Raw genomic sequence first — 25,536 nt, 5'->3', positions numbered from 1 at the left:
GGAGAATCAAGACGAGGTTGTCAACTATCCAACTGAGTTCTTGAATTTGCTTAATTTGCCAGATATGCCGCCACACGTTCTTACATTGAAAATTGGCGTACCCATCATTCTTCTTCGAAACATAAATCCACCACGACTTTGCAACGGAACCAGACTCTCAGTCAAGAAAATGATGAACAATGTTATCGAGGCAACAATTTTGACTGGAAAATTCAAAGGTGAAGACGTACTGTTGCCACGTATCCCAATGATCCCGACAGATATGCCATTCGAATTCAAACGTTTACAGTTCCCGGTGTGACTCGATCAATAAAATGGTTTAGAATGAATTAAATATTTGTGTACTGATTATTCTTTAAAGTTATTTTTCTTAAATTTAGTTTAGTTGTTGGTGTAGCAACGCGCGCCGAGTATAAATAAAATTAAAAAAAAAAGTTCGCTTATATTTTTAATTCTTTAATTTTTTTTTTTTTATTATAATGATGATCAAAAAGTTCATAATCAAAAGATCTGCATAAAAGTGACAAAAAAATTGTTTCATCGGAATCGAAAGAAGGGACTTACGCCAAAATATTTCGGAAAAATATTAAGATTTACATGAATAAAAAAAAGGATTAATTAAAAATAAAATTGAAAACATTTTAACTTTTTAAAGATCGGCATAATAATTGAAAAAAAAAATAATTTCAACGGAATTTCACTTTGTTTTGGAAGATTGGTTTAAAAAAAATTTAAATAACTTAGGCTAGTCTTAACGGATTTAGATTTTTGAGATATTTTCTTAGATTGAGGTATTTTTTTACGATTCTCAGTTCCTGGAAAAGTAATCCATTCTTGACAAACATTTTTTCTAGCAAAATATTATTTTGATGCTGTTGATAAAAAAATTACACATTTTTATGCAGACCTTTCAAGCTTAAACTCTTATGACATTGGAAAAAATATTAGAAAACCAATTTTATTTGTAAGAAGCTCCATTTGTGGAGGTACTTTAAAATCGGTTCAGCTCACGTAAATTTTTCGAAAAATTTTGGGCGGCAGTCTAAGAATGCCGTAAATTATGTAATTCCGATGGAAAAGTGTGCATCGAGTACAATGTATTCTACTGTACATTCATAAATATTCTAATTTTAAGATGTAAACAAAACATTTTATTTTTTCAGTTTCAAAACAACAATGCGCATGACCATTACAAACTTGCGAAAAGATGATTTTGGGTACTACTATTGCGTGGCACGTAACGAAGTGAATGCCACAATGGTCAACTTTGAGATTGCACGTAAGCATACACACATACATATGTAGTGTAAAACTTTTGAGAAATAAGCATAAGTAAAAAAAGTGGTCAGAAATAACTTTTTTTTTCATTTTTAGCGCAAGATCCAAACAGTGAAATCCCATATGTGGGGAAGGAAATTAAATTCTACGGACAGCGGCCACCGGAAAGTGAATGTCCCATTTGTGATCAATGCCCAGACCCAAGGTAAATGCATACGCGGAAAATATTGCAAAAAAGAAAAAAAATTAAAAAAGCCATCAAATGAAAAAGTGCGTTACAGAAAGCTGGCTGGCTATTCTCTAGTGGCAGTGGATATTGTGTTGACAGTAGCAGACTCAGTTGCGAATATTGCATACATATGAACATGTGAATCCGCTTGCAAAGGTTACTTATACTGAATGTACTTCATTCAGGAAGTCCATTTCATTTCCCCTTTATCTCATTCTCTGATTGTTCTGTCTCTTGCTTAAACTTTCAGTATTCCTTTTTGCATATGCAGGCATGTATGCCTCATTTAGCGAACGAGCAAAGGAAGTGCAAAGGAAGAGAATAAAACAAACACTATTTGTACCGTTTTTTAATTAAAAATCAAAATATACTGTTATCCACTACCATAGAGCGCGCTGCAAAGTCTGCTAATAAATTGTTTCATCGGTTGCTGCTACAGTTTTCCATTTCCACACACACTAACACACGCTCACACATACACACACATAGACATATTTAATACCTCATATTTCGCTAGGGCTTAGTAAATTTTAATCCGTTGCGCTTTATGTGCGCCACTCAAGTAAATTTCATCGCTAGTCGGCCAGTTGCTTGTTTTCACTGCATTCTCTTTTTCTGCTGGTATTGTTGTTGTATGTTGTGTGGGTCACACTTTTAAAGCGCTGTGATCTAGAAAGAGGATAATTAAAATTTATTATCCGCTCGTCCATTTATATTTTTCACTTGGTTCATCACCAATTATGCTACCCGCGCATCCACACATCAACTTATGCACACAAAGGTAAGCTCGTATATGCGCTGTGAAGACTAGCGTCCACCCTACACACAATTTCATATCGATAAACCGCTTGAATTTAACCACATATAAAGCTTTTAATCCGGCCATTTTTTACGTCAGCAGCTTTTCCTTACTCGGCATTTTCGACCACAAATCCAGTTATGTATTTGCTATACTTTTAACGTTTTTTGTGATGAAAATATTTTCTCAGCGGTACTTGCAAATCGGCTTTTTAGAATTTGTGGCTCACTTTTTCATTCGAGAAGCTTTCATATATTATTTGAGTCCTCATTATTAATTTCGACCAATTCAAAATTATACCTTTGGCAGCCTGTATCAGTGCAAGGACTCGATTAATTCGAACTTTGAAATTCAACCGACTGGAAATTATAGTTATCCAGGCCTGCCAAAGCGACACAAGAGTAAGTACAAATATTTATGATTTAAAAACGTAATCTTTTTTTACTTTCTCTAAGTTTATATGTAAGGACGAAGTAGACGTAGAAATAGACGCGTAATAAAAGCCGTCAACTTTATTAGTTCTTACCTTATACCAGTTACCACCTTATTACAAGTTCGCTTTGCGACTGAAGTAGTCCACCTTCTATTTATATACGTTTTCAATGCTACCAACTGGTCTTTTGTCCAATGAAATGTCAGTAACACAGGTTTACAAATTAATAATATTTTTTTACCCAAAAACCGGAACATCGGTTGCTGATTCCGAAAACCCACACATTTGAATTTCTGTGTCTTGTAGTCTGCGGGATATCGCCAAATAACCGTTTCGGAGTAAAAAAGAGTAGGTTAAAAATATTTCTAATATTTGGGGAATGCGTTGACTGATCAAAATAAGTGAAATATCAAATAAAGATACAAACATAATATTGTATAATTTTCTGTCTTTGCTTCTGCTTTCTCTTTTCATTAAAATTAAACTTTTTGAAGATAATTAAATTTAAAAAAATTTAAAAATTCTCGATTTATGGTAAAAAATATGCCAGAAAACGATTTTCGAAGTTTTTGGTGTGCAAAAGTATTAAATTTTGTGATTCATATGGTTAAAAATATTTAAGAAAGCGATTTTCGAAATTTTCTGTATGCAAAAAAATATGAAAATTTTCGGTTTATATGGTAAAAAATATACATAAAAAGAAAAAAACAACCGATTTTTGAAATTTTTTCTTTTGATTTATATGGTAAGAAATATAATATATAAGAAAACGATTTTCGAAAAATAATTTTGCTAATTTCACCGTAGCCGAATGGTTTGGTGCGTGACTGCCATTTGGAAGTGTGCGGCAATGTTAAATTCCGAGTGTATTTCTACCATGAAAAAGTTTCTCATAAAAAAACTATCTAGCGTTTAGGACCCTACAGTTATAAATAGTTAGTAAGTTAGTAGAGTTATAAATAAACATTTTTGCGAAAGATATTTGAATAATTATCACAAGTGAAGTTTTTGACCTATAGGCAGTTAGATTGGGGTTGAAGCTTCGACCTTTAATTCCTGATTTTCCTTAGGCAAGTCAAATTATTCTAAATAACTAAAACAAACAAAAATCCGAGTTTAGTAGTGTTGCTAAATATGACAATTTTATATTTCTAGCAGGTACATAAACAAGCATATTAGGAAAGCCAAGCAAAAAAAATTGTGCTTTATGCTGATACGTTTTTTTCCATAGAATAAATTTAAGGGATAGTATCAAAAAAAAAAAAAAAATTAATTTGGGACCCCGCTTATACATATATCAGATTGTCTCCTTCTATATCTGGGTCAAATGAAAAAAATACTTGTGTGCTAAAGAGTGGAGTATTAATTCTTAAATTCACAAACCTATATACTTATGTGTAAAATTCGTATGTAGTGCTGTGAGATAATATGGTAATGTTCAATTGTTTAAAAAAAATCACAGCGGACACTGAATACAGAACCAACTAAATAATAGGTTATGCCCCCGATTAGCAGTGCCTCTTTTCAGTGCGATAGTTTCAGTTTCTGATTTTAACGCTAATGACTTCTTTTGCCTTTGTCTTTAATACTTTATATGCATCCTTCTGCTCTCCAGGTTGGTTGCTGTATGCTGTTGGCAAACCAGTGTTCCATAAGTCGGTAAATGAAATGTATGGTTCTTGGCTGAGGGATTCATCTTCGGCTGCGGATATTGACCATGAAAAAACCTATGTTACTGAAGAGAATGAGACGCACACTTTGTTCGAGTATCCCACGAAATCGAAATATCGCCTGAACTGGACGCCACGCCGCAAATATAATATACCGGAAGGATTTCAGGTAACTACATACATACATAATTCTTAATTTTTTTACACCTTCAATTGCTGTTATGAATAAGATTGCGCACAAGGTTACATAAAATATACCAAAACAAAATAAACTATTGTATAATTTATGAATGTAAGGAGAGGCTTATTCTCTATATTATATAATATCGTCAAAAAGAAAGCGTCTTGCACAAAAAATTAGAAGAATGGATTGTGTTAAATGAGAGTTCTAACGATCTTCTATGCTTAGGACAATAGTACAGCAACATGACACATCATCATAGAATCATATCAAAGGGGAGTTTAGTAGATATTTATTACAATTTCTATTGAGATTGAGCACAAAAGTGACTGAATTCTGCAATATGCAAATTTAAGTGTAAAACAACTTGGAAGAACTTTGCTGCGACGTAATTGCAGATGAGGGTATATGAGAACCTGGGCCACACAAACTACATTCTGTCAAAAAAATATCAGGAATTGTTCATTGAAAAACCCGAAAAACCACGTCAAAGTCGGTCACAAGTGAAAGTTATGCTACTCGTTTTTCTTGACTATCATGGTGTTGTACACTCAGAATACGTTCCAAATGGTTCTGCGGTAAATAAGGAATATTATTTGGAAGTTATTCGACGCTTGAGAGAGAATGTGTGTAGGAAACGGCCAAATTTGTGGAAAAAACTCATGGATCTTGCACCATGATAACGCACCGTCTCACAAGGCTTATATTGAAAACACGTCTTTGATGAAAAACTCGACAAATATCATTACCGCATTTACCGGATTTAGCCCCCTGTGATTTTCCTTTTCTCAAAACTTAAATTACCACTCCGTGGAAGCCGCTTTGAGTCGAAAGAGGCCCGTAAGGAGAATTCGCTGAAGGAGCCGATCGCCGAGATCTCGTCAAACGCGTTTAAAAGGTGCTTTGATGACTGGACTTATCGTTGGCATATGTGTATTGCTTCGAATGGAGTCTATTTTGAAGGCGACAAAATAAATTTTGATGATTAAACAATTTTTGTGCGCTTTATTAAACAATTTCCCGTAGTTTTTTGACAGAATGTACGCCCCAGAATACTTTTTGTCACGCACGTTAGAAATAAGTTTATGAAATATGTGCACGTTTTACAAAAAAAAAAACATATATATGTAAATATATACAATTTCAGCTATATTTCTTATGACATATTTTAAGATGATTCGCTTTAAATGAATATTTAGTTGAATGAATGAAAATGTCTGCTATGATAACAATATGGCAACAAAATTTGATTAAAAAACTTGGAATTTTGATGAAAATTTGTTGATTTTTTTGAATTTCCACAAAGTTTAAAACTTGTATTCTTATTGTTTTTGTAGGAGATTGACTATATTTTCATAAAGAAGATATGAAATTTTTAAATTAATAAAACTGTTATTAAATGTCTAAATTTTTCAATAAGTCCATAACTAACATGCGTTTAAAATTTAAAAGCCTATCTTTGGGCTTACATTGATTTTAAAAGCATTTTTAAGGCATAGACTTAATATAGGGCATAGGGCATATCATGACCTTTATTTCTGAACGACTTTGACGTACTCTTTTCGGTCTGGCTTCGCCTTTAACACGATATTCGCTTGATTGGTCGGTTGTTTCAGGGTCGTAAGCATCAATCCAAGTCTCATCTCCCGTAATGATGCATTTGAGCTTGTCCTGATAATCTGAAAGCATTGTTTGACACACATCAACGCGACGACTTCTTTCCAAGAAATTGAGAGTTTTCGGTACCAAACGAGATTTGACTTTTCGTAGGCCCAAATGGTCTTTCAAAATGGTTTTCGCAGATCCTTCTGATATTCCGATCATATCAGTAAGGTCTTTAACAGTCAACCGACGATTTTTGAGCACTAACTCCTTCACTTTATTGACGTGTTTGTCATCTGTTGACGTCGATGGTCGTCCGGAGCGCTCCAAGTCATCAACACGTTTTCGACCCTCTTTGAAGTCTTTGTACCACTTATAAACATTTTTCTGCGACATGGTCGAATCACCAAATGTCTTCTGCAACATGCTAAACGTTTCCGCAGCCGAAATTTCATTCCGCAAACAAAATTTGATGGCACTCCCCTGCTCAATCAAATCAGACATTGTAAAAATCGAAAAATGCACTCTTGGTCGTTTGGTAAACACAAGCGTAAATATATTACTGATAATGACATTCACATGAAAGTTGGCCCAGATGTTACTAACAGTGCTGCCAACTTATGAAAAAAATAACTAGAACGAAATTTTAATCCCGCGAAGTTTGACAAATAAATTCACCTTCCTTTTTGCCCACAGTAGTACATAGGTGGTGCTGTGGTCGATAATTTATTTTTGAGGGCCGATTTGAGTCATATTTGGAATAAATATATACTAATAATATAAGAAAAATGTCTATGTAGAAAACAAAACCACTAATTGGCATTGTGATAGGGGTATATTTAGAAATTATATAAAGGGTTCGAGATACTATTCAAGATTGGGATATTTATTTGTAAGCTTTCCATACATTTTCACGAAACTAAAATATGCATACTTTGCCAATTTCTTTCTTATCTGATTTTAGGTTATATAAATTTACATTATGATAAATAAGATACATTGAAAATATATTACTCCGGAAACGTAGATTTGGATTTAGCAAGGAAGCAGATTTGCATAGTCGTGACAAAAAGAATTCACATTCTTTAGGAAAGCTTTTTGGTTAGACAAATCATTTTTTGGGTCCGCTTGTGTTGTGCTAAAAAAGAAGCAGTTTGCGGAAGGAGCCTAGGGTGACATATATATACTCGTATTATGGTATATACATACATAATTATACATTAGGGTGTCTCAATAAAAAAAATTCCGGTTTTCCCCACCTCAATTATAAAATATATTTTATTCTAAGTTGGTAGCAGAACTTTTAAAAATATGTTTTCGAAAAATCTTCTAATGTGGTAAAAGAATTCAAACCATACATTTCTGCATAAAACTGTTTAGAAATTTTAGCAAGACAATCGAAATAATGACATTTTTTCAGATACTTTCAAATCGGTCTAGCACACGTACATACATTTTAATATTTTCCCAAAATGTTTCGGCAGACGTGTTAAAATAAATGGCCATTTGACGTCTAGACGTCAGAAGGGAACAATTTCTAGGGAGTACCTTTTTTTATTTTATCTTTGAGATTTGTCACGTAGACGGCTATACAATTTTGTACGATAGTATAACGCGTCCATATTACTAAAACTTATGAAAATAGTCGATATTTAAGAGCAACATATCGGAAAATTTGTGATTTTTTTTTGCTATAAATAATTGTGGGAATGAGTGAGGTTTCAAAGGCTGTTGAAATTCAAGAAACTGATTCTGTCGAAACCAGGACAGAAAAAGGACTGATAGACCAAGAACTGGACGTTCTATTGTTGAACAACCTTCAACATCGATATTTCGACGTCATCAACAATCAGACATTCATGAATCAACTGTTTGGCGAATTTTACATAACGATTTGTATTGCATTTTACAAAAATCAATTAACACAATAATTGAAACCAACAAACCATTTTTAATGCAGAAATTTTGTGAATTCGCTTTTTGAACTTATGGTGGGGTTTTAACGCAAAATCATCTTTAGTGATGAAGCTCATTTCACACTGGATGTATTAGTCAATAAAAAAAATGCCACTTCTAGGGAGAAGAAGACCCTCAAGCAATTTTAGAAATGCATTACATCCACCAAAAATGGGGTTCCAGTGTTAGGTGTGGTTTTTGGGCTGGTGTAATAAATGGCCCGGTTTTCTTCAAAGATAAGAAGGAGACGTGCTGATGGTGGACAATTAAATTATGTAATTTTTCACATTGTTAATAACAAATACATATTTTATTTTAAAATAACATCTAGCCGCGTCTTTTGAAAGACCCTTTATAATAAGTTGTTTTATAATATAATTCAGATGAAAAAACTTTGCCGATTTTATTTTGTAAGAATAGTGATGCACCCTTATGTACATATAAATACTTATATACATGTTTGCATTTCTGAAAACGTTTAATAAGAATATAGTTAGCTAAGTACCTCAAAATTTGCATTCCATACCTCTGGACAAAAACTAGTACATATTATAAGAACATGTCTGCGTACATATATTTGTATTGTATTTGATGCTAAAATTGCACTTTGTATTTGTGGCGCGATTTAAGTTTTTATTTGCTACGAAATATGTCACTCTTATAACCACTTTCGAACGTTTTTTGCTATTCAAATGTGTTGTTGTGCACTTTGGCTGCATTGTTGCTCATACGTCAGCTCAGTTAGCACTTCACACTTTTCATTCACACTTTAGTGTTTGCGAGATATATGCAGCTGAACGTCAACAAAGTTTTAATTTGCAGCACTAACAATCTCAGTGGCAATAATTCATACGCAAACAAATGCTCACATACATATGTATATCTCCCTGTCTACATGCAGACATCCTCGCTCAAACTTGCACAAGTAACTAAGTAAATAAAGAAATAGAAAGCGTAATATTGCGCAAATTTAGAGACAAAAGCCAGACACAGAAATTTTATGAGAACGGGGTTTTCAATGTGAACTTCAAGAACTTTGCATCTAAAAATATAAACCAGTGAGACAACTCAATACTTGGAGTTCTGGGTGCTCTTCGCTATAAGTGGTTCATATCAAAATGTGCCAAATCCTTCGATTTCAGGCTCTTCTTAGTAATTTGGAGTTTCTCACTTCGCAATGTGGTGTTGAATGACGCATGAAGGTCTACACTCGTACAGGATTCAATTAATTCCAGAAGATTGTCATCCTAGGCTATTGAGCCTTGCAATTATTATGTTTTGCCCCTATTGATAAACCCTATACAATGTTGCTACCTTTCAACACTTTTCACTTGCAAACAAATGTTCACACATGCCATATGAGAAAATCGTTGCTATGACTTGGTCACTTGCTACATAAGCAACTGCTTTTTATTTCAGTGCAAGTATATAATTTTGCACTGCTCCGTACGTAGCTCACAAGGATAATACCACAAGGAAAATAACTGTAAGTGTGCCTAGCGGCCGAAATATGATAGTTCGCTGAGTCAGCACTACTCCAGTTAGCGGACTAGTACCCCATGCATCAGTTTGATTCCAGTTAATGAGCAAGTTTGTAATGGACAAACAAGCAGTTGATTGAATCCATGAATATTTGCATTCGTCTTGTCATCATCAATATCATTACAGTAATAGATAATTATTTGTTTTTTGGTTAATTCGTACTAGTATGAGTTTTTCCATCAAATACCAGTTCATGAACTAAAGAGTTTGTTGAGTAGTTCGGTTTTTCACTGCAGGCATACTGACACCATGCATTTGTAGGCGCTTGCACAAATAGGGTTCCGCGAAGAAAAATAAATGAGGTTCACGTGTCGCATAGTGGTATCACCTGCATGGTCTAAATGAGTTGGTCGTACAGACCGACTACACCATAACCTAAGGGTCAAAATAAAGATTTTCATCACTCAAAATAATTTTATTTATTTATGTATATATGTATTTAGTCGCCGGCCGCCGTAGCCGAATGGGTTGGTGCGTGACCACCTTTCGGAATTCAAAGAGAACGTAGGCTCGAATCTCGGTGAAAGACCAAAATGAAGAAAAAAGTTTTTTCTAATAGCGCTCGCCCCTCGGCAGGCAATGGCAAACCTCCGAGTGTATTTCTGCCATGAAAAGCTCCTCATAAAAAATATCTGCCGTTCGGAGTCGGCTTAAAACTGTAGGAGGAGGAGCTCGGCTAAACACCTAACGGAAGCGTTATTTTTTGTATGTATTTAGTAAAAAAGTTATTCGAAAACAAAATTGGATCATTAATTATATTTAACATAAAGCCAGCGACAAAACGTGCTATAATTTGATCAGTTTTAAATATTTTTCTTATTTTTGATGTTTAGCTTCTTATTTTTTTTGTAATTGGCCACAAAGACAATAAAAATACAATTTTGCAACTTTATATACAAACTTTTTTCAGGGTTTTTAATGGAATTTCTGAACAAATTACATGCAGTTTTTCAGCTTACTAAATTATAGTATAAAAGAAATTTAAGTCTTGATAATAAATTCTATATATTTTTGATAGTGTTTTCGTTGGCCGTATTACGAACTTTTCTCTTAATAAAAAAGAGGTTTAAAGCCGGTTTACTGACGATAGTTTAGCGTGACAACGTCATAAGAAAATACTGATGGAATGGATGCATTTTTCAAAACAAAATTTTAATTTTATTTGTTTGATAGATATTTTGTATGGATATAGAGGAGGATGTAAATGGAATCGCAATGGAATAGGTCAAGTTACATTTACACAAACGTGAAAAATAACGAAACATTTATCAAATTCATGAAAGATATGTTCAATTTCGATTGTGCATCAGACGTTATTAAGTCAACAACACTAAGAGGCACCATCATCGATTTGACTTTTTCAAGACACTTTACACTCGAAACACTCCCTTTCATTTCCTAATTTTTCTATCATCGTCCTATTTTCAACAGAGAAATGGTTCATTACCATACACACAGGAAGAAGGCATATGCAAATACAAGTATGTGAATTTATATACAAATGCGCATATACATACATATAAATACATATGTTATATATGCTCACTCAAGTAGGAGAGAGCCAGATGTCGAACGTTGCCGAACGCGGATGCCGATTGTGCTCTTTGTCGTTCATTCCGCGCTTTCGCTTGCAGTTCAAGCAAGGTAACGGCGATTGAGCAAGATAACGACGAATGAGCAAGATAACGACGATTGAGCAAGATAACGACACATTTGTTCGTGCGTGTAGCTGGCTAAATCGAATTATAAGACGTTATGACGTCAAAAAAAAAAAAAAAAATCGAGAAATTGTGCAACACTACAACAAAACAAAAAAAATCCAAAAATAAACGAGAATTTTGAGCCACTTTAACTGTACGAGGATTAACTTCTTGCACTGGAAATTGATTTCCAAACCCCGGTGACTGTATCGTGTAAACTAATTTATAACGAGTTCTAGCTTGGGATAATTTCTATTAAAGCTTTTAGCAGAGTGTGTTTAACAAATGTTTAACAATATTGGTGTGTTATCTAAAGAAGCCCTTCCGCGTGTTGGGTATTCAAGAATATTAACATAGAATTTCTTCTGCAATGTCCAGAGGAAATTTCAAAAATGAATATTTCTTAGACTTGGAATTTTTTTTTGCTAATTTAGCAGGTGTACATTGCCAATCTAGAGTAGGCAAGAGGTTAAATTGGCTTTAAATCTGCATACCAACAAATTTTCTAAGCATTTTGACTAAAAACTGTGGAATTTTGATAACAATTGGATGAATGTTGAAGAATTTATTCAAGCCTAAAATTCTTTTATGGTTTTGTATAGAATGAAGTATATTTTTACATAAAAAAAAGTAATTAAAGTCAATTTGAAAAATTATACAGAAAATTTATAAGTATTTGCCGACCACATCATTATATCACTTACTATAAAATGTCATCAATACATACATACCTACAAAGATTTTATTGTCATTCTAATTTCCCTATCTATTACTTACTCTATTGGCAGGGCAATGCACATGTCGTCTACAATGGGTCATTCTACTACAATCAATACAACTCCGATCTGGTCGTTAAGTTGGATTTAGCAACGCTCGAGAAAATAAGTGAGTGAGTTATTTACAAAAGGATGTAAAATATGTATTTATTTATTTTTATTTACTTATTCAGTAATATCTAACAAAAATTTATAGCAAACAATTAAGGGATTAATTCATAACTACAAAATACGTATTTAAGAATATTTAATATTAAAATTGTGTAGTAAAATTAAATTGCCCACATAAAGCGAGAGAGATACGATAATGATAATTGGATGATAAAGATAAATTGATCAAAGATAAATGGTACTGCCTGAAGGGTACCTCTGTCACTAAATAGGAAAAGACTAATCAATCGACAGTGAGATTCGTATAATGGATACGGGTCTGAGAAATTGTGTGAATGAAGTGCAAAACGTACAAACATTTTTTGAAACCTCTCCACTCGATTTACATGGAATTCATGAAACGTTCTCCAAATAAAAGCAGCGTAAGCTAATTTGGACCGAACAAACGCGGAGTGTTAAATTTAAAGAGCATTTACATATATGGGCCAGTGAAATGCGACGACTTACAAAAGCGAGCAAAGCAAGTGAATTAAGTGCGTAGTAAAATTGAGCCTTGAATAAAAGAAACCCTTAAATCTTTAAACACATCAGGCGAAGCAAGATATGCATTATTGACATGATAAGACGTATTAAGGGGGTTTCTGAAGCTTAGAAAATGTGATTTTATGACATTTTTTAATATTAAGAAATAGACAATTTATAAGGCACGGGGAAAATAGAGACTGTTGGACGGCAGAATTATTCCAATTTCTTATATCAGCAAAAAACTGTAAGATCATCCTCGTACAGAGGAAGTTCAGGGAAGGAAAAACACATACAGAAACCCTAAGAAAACAAAACAAACAATAAAGGTCCTAAAATACAGGGTGGTCATATAGCGTTTGTTTTTTGAACCACCTATTTTTTTGAGAATGGTAACACAAATGACATGTCAAATGTGTTCATAATTTACTTAAAGGTTTGACATTTACGAAATGGGACGCTATACGCTTGAACAAAATTGGGAAATATTGAAAACCTATTTCCAAAATGGTGAGTCTTCTTCTTCTTTTCTGATTTTCACATCGGTGGCTACGTCAATAAGCAAAATTGTCGGAATTGGGGCTCAGAAAATCACACGTTACTGTAGAGAAGCAAATGCATCCTCAATGAGTCACTGTTTGGTGCGGTTTTTGGTCTGGCGGCACATCGGGCCATTTTTTTTCGAAAATGAGCGAGAAGCCGCGGTTACAGTAAATGGTGAGCGTTACCGTGACATGCTCAACGAGTTGTTTCCAAAAATTGAAGAGGATGACATGGACGACATTTGGTTTCAACAGGACGGTGCAACTTGTCACACTGCCAAAGTTATACTCGAACTTTTGGCTACCGTTTTTGAAAACCGAAAAACCGAATAATCAGCCGAAATTCCGATATCAATTGACCACCTCGGAGCTGTGATTTAAGCCCGTTGGACTATTTTTTGTGGGGAGCCGTTAAGGACAAATACTATGCGAACCATCCAGAGACGATTGATGCCTTAAAACACGAAATCGAAGTTGCCATTCATGAAATTGGAGCCCAAACAATCGAAAATGTGCTTAAAAATTGGGTTGATCGAATGGCCTACTGTAAAGTCAGTCGTGTCAGTCATTTGAACGATATTATTTTTCATTCATAAATGACAATGTTCAATCTTCAAAATAAAAAACAAGTTTGAAAAAATTTTGATTAGTTTTTTTAATAGCCGATTCAAAAAGCAAATTTTACATGGCCCACCCTGTACTACCCTGAGGTACACCCGAGGTGGTTATAAATTGTTTTGAAGAAACCCCTTTAGCCCCTACTGTGCTACTCTTCTTCATTAAATAAGATGCAATCCAATCTAAGAACGTCGTACCAAGACCTGCCAATTTAGTTAATAAAATCGTATGGAAGATTTTATCGAAGATTTTAGAGAAGTCCGTGTAGATTGCGTCAATTTGGAATCCACTCTGGAAACCTGCGTGGCAATCTTCAGAAAAAACTGGCAAGTTAGATAACGTAGAATTTGTAACTACAAAACCATGCTGGCTAGGACTTATTAGACATTTTACGCTAAAATATAATATAACTTGTTTTTGATAACACATTGAAGACGTTAAGAGACAACAAATAAGTTGGAAATTGGTCTGTAATTCGCAATATCGCTCTCATTTCCACCTTTGTTATTGCTGTCAGCTTCCAATCTTGGATATATGTATATTCCTTCAGCCAAGGTTGTATTAAAATATAGTTTTAAATGTTGCAACATAGAACCATAATTTTTAAGCATCAACTTCAGTTTGAAAAGAGTTTCCAATCTTTAACAATCCCTCAATGACATCATCATCTGGAAGAACAAGTGAACCGAAGTCAACAATAGAGAAAAATTTCCACAGAAAATTTTGGCCAATGACTGCCAAATGTTTTTCATGAAGCTCCTCATCAGACACGAAGTTAGATGAGAAGAAATCAGCAAATAGCCTCGCCGTATCACTGACAGGCACAGCAGTATAACCCTTATAAAAACAGTATTAGGAATACTAGAAGCCTTTTTCATCGATTAAATATATCGCCAAAAATTAATCGGATTACTTTGTATGTTAACCTCAAATATATGAATGTGTGCCTTATACGAGTACAAATACTCATTTAAATCACTAAACTTATTTCTGTGGTAGATAAAAAAAGTCATAGCGATTTTCTTTAGTTGACTTGAACTGCTTATAAAGGGTTTTCAGGTGTTCTTGGTGAATGGATTGCGCTATCGGGAGATGATTAACCATTTGTTATGGCCGGAATTGGATGATATTGATTTGGACAACAACAAGACGGCGCTACGTGCCACACAAGCAACGAAACCATTGATCTTTTACGGGAAAAGTTTCCGGACGGTGTTATCTCTCGAAGAGGTGATCACAATTGGCCACCGAGATCTTGTGATTTAACACCTTGTGACTTTTTTCTTTGGGGCTACGTGAAAGAGAAGGGGGCTACGCCAACAGCCCAGAGTCGATTCAAGACCTCAAAGATAGAATTCGTGAGGCCATCGAGGGCATAGGGCAACCGCTTTGCAATTCGGTTATGGAAAACTTAATGAAAAGCTTATTGTCCTGTAAGTGTGGTCCTGGTGGTCATTAGCCTGATGTTTTTTTCCACTATTAACGGCATACCTTTCTCTTTATAATGAAATGAACATCCGATTATTTATATTAAAAAATAACATTTTTTTTTGAATATCAAAATAACAGCTCTTATTGGAAAACTCTTTAGAATTTATTTCTCAAATTTTCAGATATTTCGGTTCATTCGTGTAAGAAGATGTTGCAATTTCTATTCGCTATTTGGAATGAAAATATAGGTCAGCTTTACGAGAAAGCTTATATAGTCCAGTACTTAAAGGATTACAATTTTCATTAAGGACTTGTGACGGAAAATTATGAAACTTTTTTTTACGACTTGCGAAAAATAATCGAAATTCTGCTGTTTTTAAGTACCGTAAACTTCTTCCGTTACAGTTTTCGGTGCACTAAAAGTCCTTATTTTTCGTCGAACAATTCTTAAGTGTAACATTTATGCAATGAGTTGCTGAAAAGCAGCTCGCTACTGAAACTGAAAGTGAAGATGAAATAAGAAATTAAAATGCAATAATTCTTCCCGGTTTTTGCTCAACTGTTTAAAAGAATAAGGGGAACATTTTTCGAATTAGAAGAGTTATTTAGCCAATTACGGCCTCCTGGTGTTAGATCTTCTCCTTTTTTCCATTGAAATATATAATAAAAGAAACAAGATTTGAGTTCAATGAATCTATGGAAAAGAAGTTGGTATGCACTGAGCAGATTTCCCTTGTTTCCAGGAATGGAAGTTGCGCATGACGCTTGTAAGGGAAAAGAAGGGTTGCAAAGTATGGGTGATAATATTATACACAGGTATAACTACTTGTAAGTTTGAAATCGAAATAATATGTTTAGTAGCGGCATTATCGTCTCACAGTATACGTCTATATTTACACATATCTAAATATGCAGTAAGTATGTATGCGTTCATGCTGCTATTCTTGTGCCTTCGCTTGTGTGTATTATATGAAATTTTATTTTTCCTTCCTTTACAGACACCTCATTGCCATATGCCGGCATCGCTGCTGGCAATAGATTGTACTCCACCGACCACAATTACATGGACTTCAATGTGGATGAGGTTGGCCTGTGGGTGATCTACAGCACTTATGACTCGAACAACACACTCGTTGCCAAGGTGAGTAAGGATACTTGTACATACCCACACATATATATAATGTTTACATACAAACACGGTTATGTATTTATAATGCACTTGTAAAAAATCTCTCAGCGAATCATGACAGAAACTATATCTATGCATATAAACAGGGTCTTTAAAGTACGAGTTTTTTTCTGTGCATTTGTACGAGTAATTTTTTTCTTTTATGAAATTTTTTTTTTGTGACATGTGGTAAGAGTTAGGCATTCAGGCTTTTGCTGATCGTTTCCTTCGAATTGGGTTATGCGTAATAATTTTGTTGATGGTTATGGAAAACTTTCTCATGGCAGGAATATGTACGAAAGTTTGTCACTGCGTGCTGTCGCTTCACTATAAGAAAAAGAGTTTTCAACAAATTCATGTTTCATGCTCACAAAAAGCGTCTCGGCTGTGGCGTGTTACTCTCCCTTATAGCAGCTATAGCTTCACTTAAAGGAGCGAGATTGGTATTTTTATGTCCTGTTGTCAAAAAATTCTTTGAATTAGCAAATTCTTACAGACTATTTTAAGTTAATGTACAGTTGCAATTACTATGAAAGAAACGAGAATACGTTACTGCCTCTGAAAGCTATATTATTTCAAATTGTAATGCTTCTAACTCTATAGACTTTGAAGCAATGGTCACTGAACTTGACGTTAACTCTCTTTAAAGTGAGAATCTATACCAGAAGGTATAGGCGCTGGAATATATGACCCCAAATTCAAGTGTTCTGTAACGATGGGTAGTTTCCAAGCATCTTCTATGCGGAGGTGTATGCCATCTATCTATGTGCAGAGGTTAACTTAGACAGGAACTTCCGGAATTAGCGAATTGGCATTCTGAGCGACAGCCAGGCGGCACTCAAGGCTTTGCCATCCTGTGAGATTAAGTCCTCACTGATTCTTGAGTGTATCGAGAAACTGAATCTGTTAGGTACGTAAAATAGCATTCGGCTAATTTTTATAACTAGGAATGAGGTAACAGACGTATTGGCAAGATAAGCTGCGGCCATTAATAGGACCTTTCATTAATATAACCATCGAGAGAAGCTTAGCAGTGAAGAGCTAAGACTAAGGGAAGTTAGCTGGTACCAAAGTATGGGGTACGCCAGGCGAAATCCTTATTGGAGGGTACAACCAAAAGAGGTTTAAGAAACTCATAAATCTCCCAAAGGATAAACTGCAAAAGTTCACGGGCATTCTTATAGGCCACTCTTGCCGTTTCTGGGACCAATCGCAGGAGACTCCAATGTACCTTCTCCTTGAATACAACGCTATATAATGTGATCGGTAGAGGGCACAAAAGACCATGAGGTCGAAGTGAAAATCGCCACACTTGACTGCCCACACTTGAGCACAAGTCAACAAGAAAAACTTTTTCTATAATTTGGTATTTCGAGCCCTGGTGCCACAGCTGCCATCATATGGAATACGCCTCCATAAGAATCCAATCTATGCGACTCATTCCCTAAGAAATGAAAGAGTGCAGAGGAATTTCATTCGGTTTACTTTGTAATCGCTTTATTTTAATGAGTCAGCCCCATCCCACAATACTCTATTTATGCTTATAAAGCAGACAGTTAATTTATTCTCTTGTTTATGAACTTTTCAGAACTTTACGGTCTCATCCTCTGTTTCAAGTTAAGTTATCCAAATCTAATTTGTTTTAATTTATTTTTAAAACTTTCTTTATTTAGTACCTGGTATTTTAGCTTTTAGATAATGTTCACTTTCATAGACTTAAGTATAAATAAAAAATGAAAAAACAAAAAACAAAAAAAATTAAATAAAATACAAGCATCTAAAGCGTTGAACAACATTTAATTTACTAAATGCTCTTGTTCGTGATAGGAGGATTCATACCATAATTGGATTTAAGGAAAATAATACTTTTTTATTTCATATTGTCGGAGATTTTTTTAAAGGAATATTAAGTTTAACATTATTAAGAAGAGGAGGACAATCAAAAGTCCCAGAACTGACATTAGTAACAAAAGCACAAGATAGGATTGATCTTCTACTTTCAAGTGTTTTTAGGTCAGCCAGTAAACACCGATAACTGTACGATGCAGTTTTCACATATCCACCATTTTTGTTGTAAGATTCAGCTATTTTTAAATAGTTCTCCACCGCAATCGAACTTATTTTAGTTAATTGCAGATTTTAACATCTGCCCAAAGCAGCCCAACGAACGAAAACAAATTCCGACTCGAAAGGCCCTGCACATACGCAAGCAGTGAGTGCCATCTTCAGTGGCTCTCTTGCACTTGTCATGCCACTCGTAACATATGAAATTTCAGAGAAAAGCTAACTGTATTGTTTACTGGCCGCTGGGTGTTTGAAGTAAAACGCGCTTGCCAGAGTTGGCATTGTGCAGTGGTCATTGTCAGATTGCGTTGCTTCAAGGTGATGAATGCTTTCAACATTTGCTCCTTTGTGGCAGTGTGGTTAAGTGCCACAAGTAGTAGATGCATGCACTCCTGCACATGTACGCATACTCGTTCGCACTCATATGTGAAGTTAGTTGTGTATTCGCATTTTTAGTGAGTATTGAAACTTTTATCGCCTTCGTTGTCTCCACGTAATTTAATGTTTTTGAAGCAACAGGAAAATACTGAAAGCACATTTTGTTAGTTTTTCTGTTATTTTTATCTGTCGACTTTGGACGTCTTTTAACTATTCTACTGCTTGCTCTACTATTTTTCATTTGCTTTCTGTCTTTTATTGAAAGCGTAAGCCATTCGTATTTATATGACAATAAAATATTATTAGTAGATATTTCTACTCATAACTAAACTCAAGCAACTCGTGCACTACAGTACGCATATACATATCTATGAATGTATTCATATGGGTAGGTGTGCATGTACAAGGTGTGCGATGGCAGAATTAGGAATTATATTGTAGGTTAATTAAAAAATATTTACTAATAATAAAAGTTTATTTTAAAAATTATTACAAAGAAAACTCCGCATTTTATTTGTTTTATTTTTAGTTTTTTTTTAATTATTTCCTCTAAATGTTGACCGTTACGTCAGATACACTCTTAGAACTTAACCTTCGTACTCCGTGCCGTTCGCTGGAGAATTGATGTTGGAATGCTAATAACTTCTCAAACGATATTTTCTTTTAGTGCTGAGATGCTCGCTGGGTGTACCTCCGCAGGAAAAAGTCTTTAGTTAAGATCGGGCGACCTTGGTGGCCAGCATATGCCACCGAAACGATTTATCAGTTTGTTAGGGTACAAATCACACGGTATCGCCATTGTCTCCCTCATTGTGGGCAGCGTGGCGCCATCTTGCTGAAATCATGTGTCTGTACTGATGAAAGTAATGCACGCAAAACCATTACTTTGGGACTGCGAATTGGTGCTGATGTTTTAGGAGTGGTTCAGTACTTTAGGTGAACAGTAAAGGTTATTTTATTTACTTGCTCACAGTTCCAAATAAAAGGAAATGGGCTTCATTACTCCTAAAAATAGTGTTTACCGCCCAAAACCGATTCAATATTTTCTCGCAGAAATTTTCACGCAAAACGTTAGACTTAAAAACTTAGACGATTTAAATTTTGAAGAGGTGAAGTTTAAGATCCTTCTTTAATATTTCATGCACATAAGTTTTTGGATCCCGGCCTTTGGCTGTTTTCCACCATACTGGTTGTCTAGAGCCTTCGCAACCATAAGCGAATCAAATCTTCATTTGGGGCATCCCGAGAGCGTCGTATATTGCAACGTGAACAAAATTTACGACAAGGAGTTGCACACGAATCATTGCTCTTGAAATACGCTTCGATTGTCAAAGCACGTTGTTCAACTGTGCACTGCGACATCATAATTAATTAATTTCCGCCATACGCTCAGCGGTTAAAGATAAACTTTAAATTTTAAATCTCATTCTGCCATCGGACACCCTGTTTATACAACTGCATCTGCTCAAGTGGACTCTTGTCTTATGGTAGTGCATTCCATTCGTATTGCTATTATTTCTGTGCTGTTCTGTTCACTATCTTCGTTGAGCATTTCATTTTTCTCTATGCCCTCATACTTATTATCCATTTGTTGCCAAGAAAAATATGCAATAACTTAATGTATGTATAAAGCAAGTGGGATTGTAATGTAGCAAAACGCCGGTGTACTGCGGGATAAGGTGTGTGTGAAAGGGCTGAAGTACGCCGTTATTTGCTCTTAAGCATTCGGAAGGAAGTGCACTCAACAAGCCAGTGAATTTCATAAGGGTAATGTTCTGCACAAACTTCATCTGCTTCAAAAAACAAAAAAAAAAAGCAGCGGATATAGAACATTTTCTAAAAAGTAAATAGAGCTACGTAAATCACCTTATTATACGGCAGAGCTGAGGCCAAAGTGGTCGCTATAGAAATAAATTTTCCATGAGCACTTTTGTGTAGCTACGTATGTTGTTTTAAACATCTTGCACATATCTAAATACATGTCATATCTATTTACATATCTACAACATCATTCATATTTACATGCTTCTGTGAGATGACCAGCTTATATAAAATGAGACGACTTGTATTTGCGGTCAGCGTATCCGAATGGGTTGGTGCATGACTACTATTCGGAAGTGCCTAGATTCGAATCCCCGGGCATGAAGCATGAAGTGTCAGGAAAGGTTTGCTATAATAGCGGCGGTTCCTCGACAGGCAATAACAAACCTCTGAGCGTATAATGACAAACCTCCCTCATAAAAAACAATCTGCCGTTCGGAGGCGGCTTAAATCCGCAGGTCACTCCATTTGTAGGAAAACATCAAGACGCACGTTACAAATAGGAGGAGGAGATCGGCCAAACAACTAATAAAGGTGTTAATGCCAATTATATGTATAAGTACATACATTTATATGTATTTGAAAGAATTTGTATACAACGACTGGGTTTATTTTAATACATATAGAAAATATAATAAAATATATTTGTCTTTGTCTCTGCCTAAAAAAATATAAATTTTATTGCAGATTACGGCAAAATACCTATCCAGTAAAAATGTTTGTTCGAGGAGATTTTTGTTATGGTGATAAGCTTATATAAGCGGGCGTGAGAGTTTGAGGATTAAAGTTAACAAAGTGAAGTTTCTATAGTCGATCTGGCGAAATATTCCTCCATTAACTACTATTTTCCGTAACCTTTTTTGTTAGAAAGTCTCGGTAATGGGCGTGACAGCTTAAGTAAACTGGGCAAACTAAAATTGCTTAGATAAAGCGAGATGCCTTTTATTTTATTAATAGCTAAACGATATAAGGTATTTGTTTTACATATTAAGTAAGGTAAAGTTGCTCTATACCACTTCGAGTCGAATTTTAGAAATTGATTCTTTCCTATAATTGGTAGTTTCATCCTCCGCCCAGTGGGCTTCGAACCCTACACTTACCGAAAATTAGCCATACATAAACCAATTTGGCAACATCCGCCGCGTATATATCTCAAGGAAAATAATGATTTACATAAATATATACAGTGGCTCACAGCTTATTTTGGCACATACTGTTCTCACAATATTATCAATTGTAAGGTTATATGCTATAATATGTTAAGTGCCACCCTAATGTATGTGTAAGTATTATTACATAGTATATGTTAAGTACAACCCTAATTCTCCACTATGTTTATCCGTTACCGCTTTCCAATATTATACTCGTACTGTAACCTTATGCTACTTTGTTATTACATTTAATAAATCGTGAACCGTCTAGCGTTAAACAACGTGTCTTTTGCTTCTACAAACATAGCTTAATACATAGCTAACATCGAAAAATATTGAAAACTTTGTTTCTTTCATTCCTGCCCTTATTATAAATCCCATTTTTACGGACAAAGAGCTTGATGAATACTGCAGGGGCTGTAATTTTAACTATTTCAGCTTTATCGTTCTTCGCGCACCCACTTTATATGATCCCAGCAGTAGAAATTGCAAATACTAAAATCAAACTAAAAAGCTAACCCAAATTAATAACATACATGGCATGGGAAAAGAAACTGCCATTAATCATGCAAAAATTCAAGTATCGTCTGGCAAAGAAGATAATGCATAAAATGTGCTGCTGCTTTTCATGATGAAATGTTAATGAATACTGAAAAAAAATTATCTATTTAGTTAGACAGTAGTCACACGTGATCTGTCAAAAAAATCCAATCGGAAAGAGTACCCCCAATCTGATCACCAAACTAAAACTCGAAAACAGCTTTATCAATTCCAATAAGGTCTTTTTGATGTGTTTTCATGACACCCGGATGATTAAAAAAATATAGAGGTGCTATCTACTCGAAAAAATTTTGTTAATTAAACTGATCAAATAAATGGTTGTCAAACTAAAGTGGTTTAGGAAAGCTTACTGGCGCACGTTTTTTTGGAGGAAGTTACCATCTGTTCGAAAAGTTTTTTCAACTAAAATATTACAATTGTGGTAACACGCTAAAGATATTTAAGGAAGCGTAAGTTCTAAAAAAATTAGAAAAGGGTTGCCACTTCTTTATGAAATTGAATTCAGTTAAAATGAATGAAATGCCTCAATATGGGGTTCGACTAAAATTAAAAGCAATTAAAATTTGGTAAAGTGCTACTTGTTTGAAAAATTAAATTAAATTCATAACGTAAATGAAATACCACGAAATAAGAATTATTATCAAACGAAAAGTATTTGAACATTTTTTGATTTATAAATATTGGGTAGTCGAAAGTCGAAGTCTTTTCGTATTTCTAATCAAACTTCAACTCATTTTTTTATATTTATAATGAACTTTATTAAACCAAATATGTACCATTTTGGTCGACCCCCTTTTGCCATTTTTCTTCTAGAGACATTATTCCATTAGTGTAAAACTTTTGTGGTTTTTCGGCGAAAAACTGCGACAAGTAATTTTCACAGGCTTCTCTTGAAGCCAACTTTACTCCATTAAGGGAGTTCTGCATTGACCGAAACAAATGGTAGTCCGATGGTGCAAGGTCAGGGCTATATGGTGGATGCAGCCAGGCCAAGCTGTCCCAGTTTTTGCCGAGTCATCAAAGATGTGTGTAGCCTAGCGTTGTCCTGATGGAAGACGACGCCCTTTCTGCTGATCAGTTCTGGCCGTTTTTTTCGATTGCTTGCTTCAATCTCATCAGTTGTTGACAGTAAAGTGTAGAATCAATCGTTCGAGCAGGCTGGAGCAGTTCATAGTGGATGATTCCTTTCCAATCCCACCAAACACATAGCATAACCTTTCGAGGCGTCCATCCTGGCTTTGCGACCATTTGTTGAGCTTCACCACCCTTGCACCATGATCTTTTTCGCACATTATTGTAGTATTTGATCCACCTGGCTGCCGTCATGGCAGCTTATGTGATAGTCCTGGTCAATCTTTTCCATAATTTCATCGACTTTTTCAACGATAGGTCGACCGGAGCGAGGTGCTTCTTTCACATCGAAATTTCCAGAACGGAAGCGAGCGAACCATTGTTGTGCTACACGAACTGATGCAGCATCGTCTCCATAAACTTCACAAATTTCATTGGTGGCTTGCATGGCATTCTTCCCTTTTTTATACAAAAATTTCAAAATATAGCGAATTTCTTCATTATTTTCACTCATTTTTGAACAGCCATAACTTTTTTTCAACTTCTCAGAATTTAATTTTTTTTTTTGTTAAGTGAAGCTTAAAATGTCACCTTTCTAACACCATATGATACACAATGTGATTGGTAGCACTGGAGATAGATGACTCCAACGACATCTATTGACAAAATACAAAAATAATTTTTCCGACTACCCAATATTTTTCAAAAAAATTAGATTGGGTATGAGCCAGAGTGTAGACTGTGTCTGGAAGATAATGAAACCACCACAGAATATCTCGTAAAACAATATTGCCTTGCCAAAGAGAACATGAGAACATCGAGATCAAATGGACCCGAATGAAATCAATAATGCTCCTGTTCAAAATATTCTGGAATTTGGCGACAAGGCGGAAATCTACCGAACGAATTTGAGGTTTAGCCAATTTCCAACCTACAAGCGGCAACCTGATACAATGCATTTAAAGTAGTAGTGCCAGTCAATAGGACTAATATTAACTACTTCACAAACATGTAGTAGGACACAAAAGATTTTTTGGGGTGAAGTGTCGGCCATTAAGCTCCGTACATATTCAAATTATTATTATTATCGTTAAATATCTTTCAATTCGATTTTTAACTATCTAAAAAGTAAAAACTAGAGCAGTAAACTTAAATGAAATATACAGGATAAGTTCTGAACGAAAAGTGTTTGAGAAAGCTTTATTAGACAATTTTTTGAAAGATGCCACCTATCCAAAAGCCGAACATTGAAAAAATTGACTGAGAAAATAATTTTCAATATATTAAAATACCAATTATGAAATTTTTTTGCAATGAAAAATACTAAAAACAAACTACTCAAGCAAACAAACAATAATAAAAAAAATATAAATTAAATGTTGGATTAATACCTTTAATTTTTATATTTGAATTAAGGCCATTAAAAAATTATCCTGTGAAGTTTTTCAATTTTTTAGTAATCCTTCTAGTATTTGCCTTTTGTTTGGCTTTCACCAAATAGCACCTGAAATATGGACCAGAACAAGAAGCATCCACATTACTCTACTCTCTATATGTCTTACAAGTTGTTCAATTCTATGCAGCTTAAATCACATAACAACTTTTATTTCCTTTTATTTCAGCTTGATGCCGAAACCTTGAAGATGCAGTTCAACTTTAATATCTCCTTGGATCATCGTAAATTTGGTGAAATGTTCATTGTAAGCGGCCATTTGTATGCTATCGACTCGTGTACGGAGACAAATTCGCATATACGTTATGTTGTCGATTTGTATAATGGGAAACTACTGAATGTTGACCTGCCATTCTCGAATCCGTTCCGCAAGACAACCACTGTGGGATATAATCCGCTCACTGTGGTATGTACAAATACAAATACATATACACTTATTTCACTTAGACACAGTTTATCAACCTACGTATGTATCGCTA

General features: G+C 34.8%; 1 protein-coding gene across 6 annotated transcripts in view; it reads left to right on the top strand.

The window, feature by feature from the left end:
- Positions 1 to 25,536, top strand: part of LOC129244667 (uncharacterized) — a 141,386-nt gene that overhangs the window by 101,488 nt on the left and 14,362 nt on the right. For all 6 annotated transcript variants that reach the window (XM_054882435.1, XM_054882434.1, XM_054882433.1 and 3 more), the window contains 7 exons: positions 1,164 to 1,279; positions 1,375 to 1,483; positions 2,616 to 2,707; positions 4,355 to 4,578; positions 12,179 to 12,275; positions 16,389 to 16,531; positions 25,227 to 25,463. In XM_054882435.1, the coding sequence (XP_054738410.1) occupies positions 1,164 to 1,279; positions 1,375 to 1,483; positions 2,616 to 2,707; positions 4,355 to 4,578; positions 12,179 to 12,275; positions 16,389 to 16,531; positions 25,227 to 25,463 (1,018 nt within the window). The remainder of the gene's footprint in view (positions 1 to 1,163; positions 1,280 to 1,374; positions 1,484 to 2,615; positions 2,708 to 4,354; positions 4,579 to 12,178; positions 12,276 to 16,388; positions 16,532 to 25,226; positions 25,464 to 25,536) is intronic.

Source organism: Anastrepha obliqua, chromosome 4 (genome assembly GCF_027943255.1).
Source record: "Anastrepha obliqua isolate idAnaObli1 chromosome 4, idAnaObli1_1.0, whole genome shotgun sequence".
Classification (NCBI taxonomy): domain Eukaryota; kingdom Metazoa; phylum Arthropoda; class Insecta; order Diptera; family Tephritidae; genus Anastrepha; species Anastrepha obliqua.
Note: the sequence above shows the minus strand (reverse complement) of the source record. Positions and strands in the feature narration are given on the sequence as shown.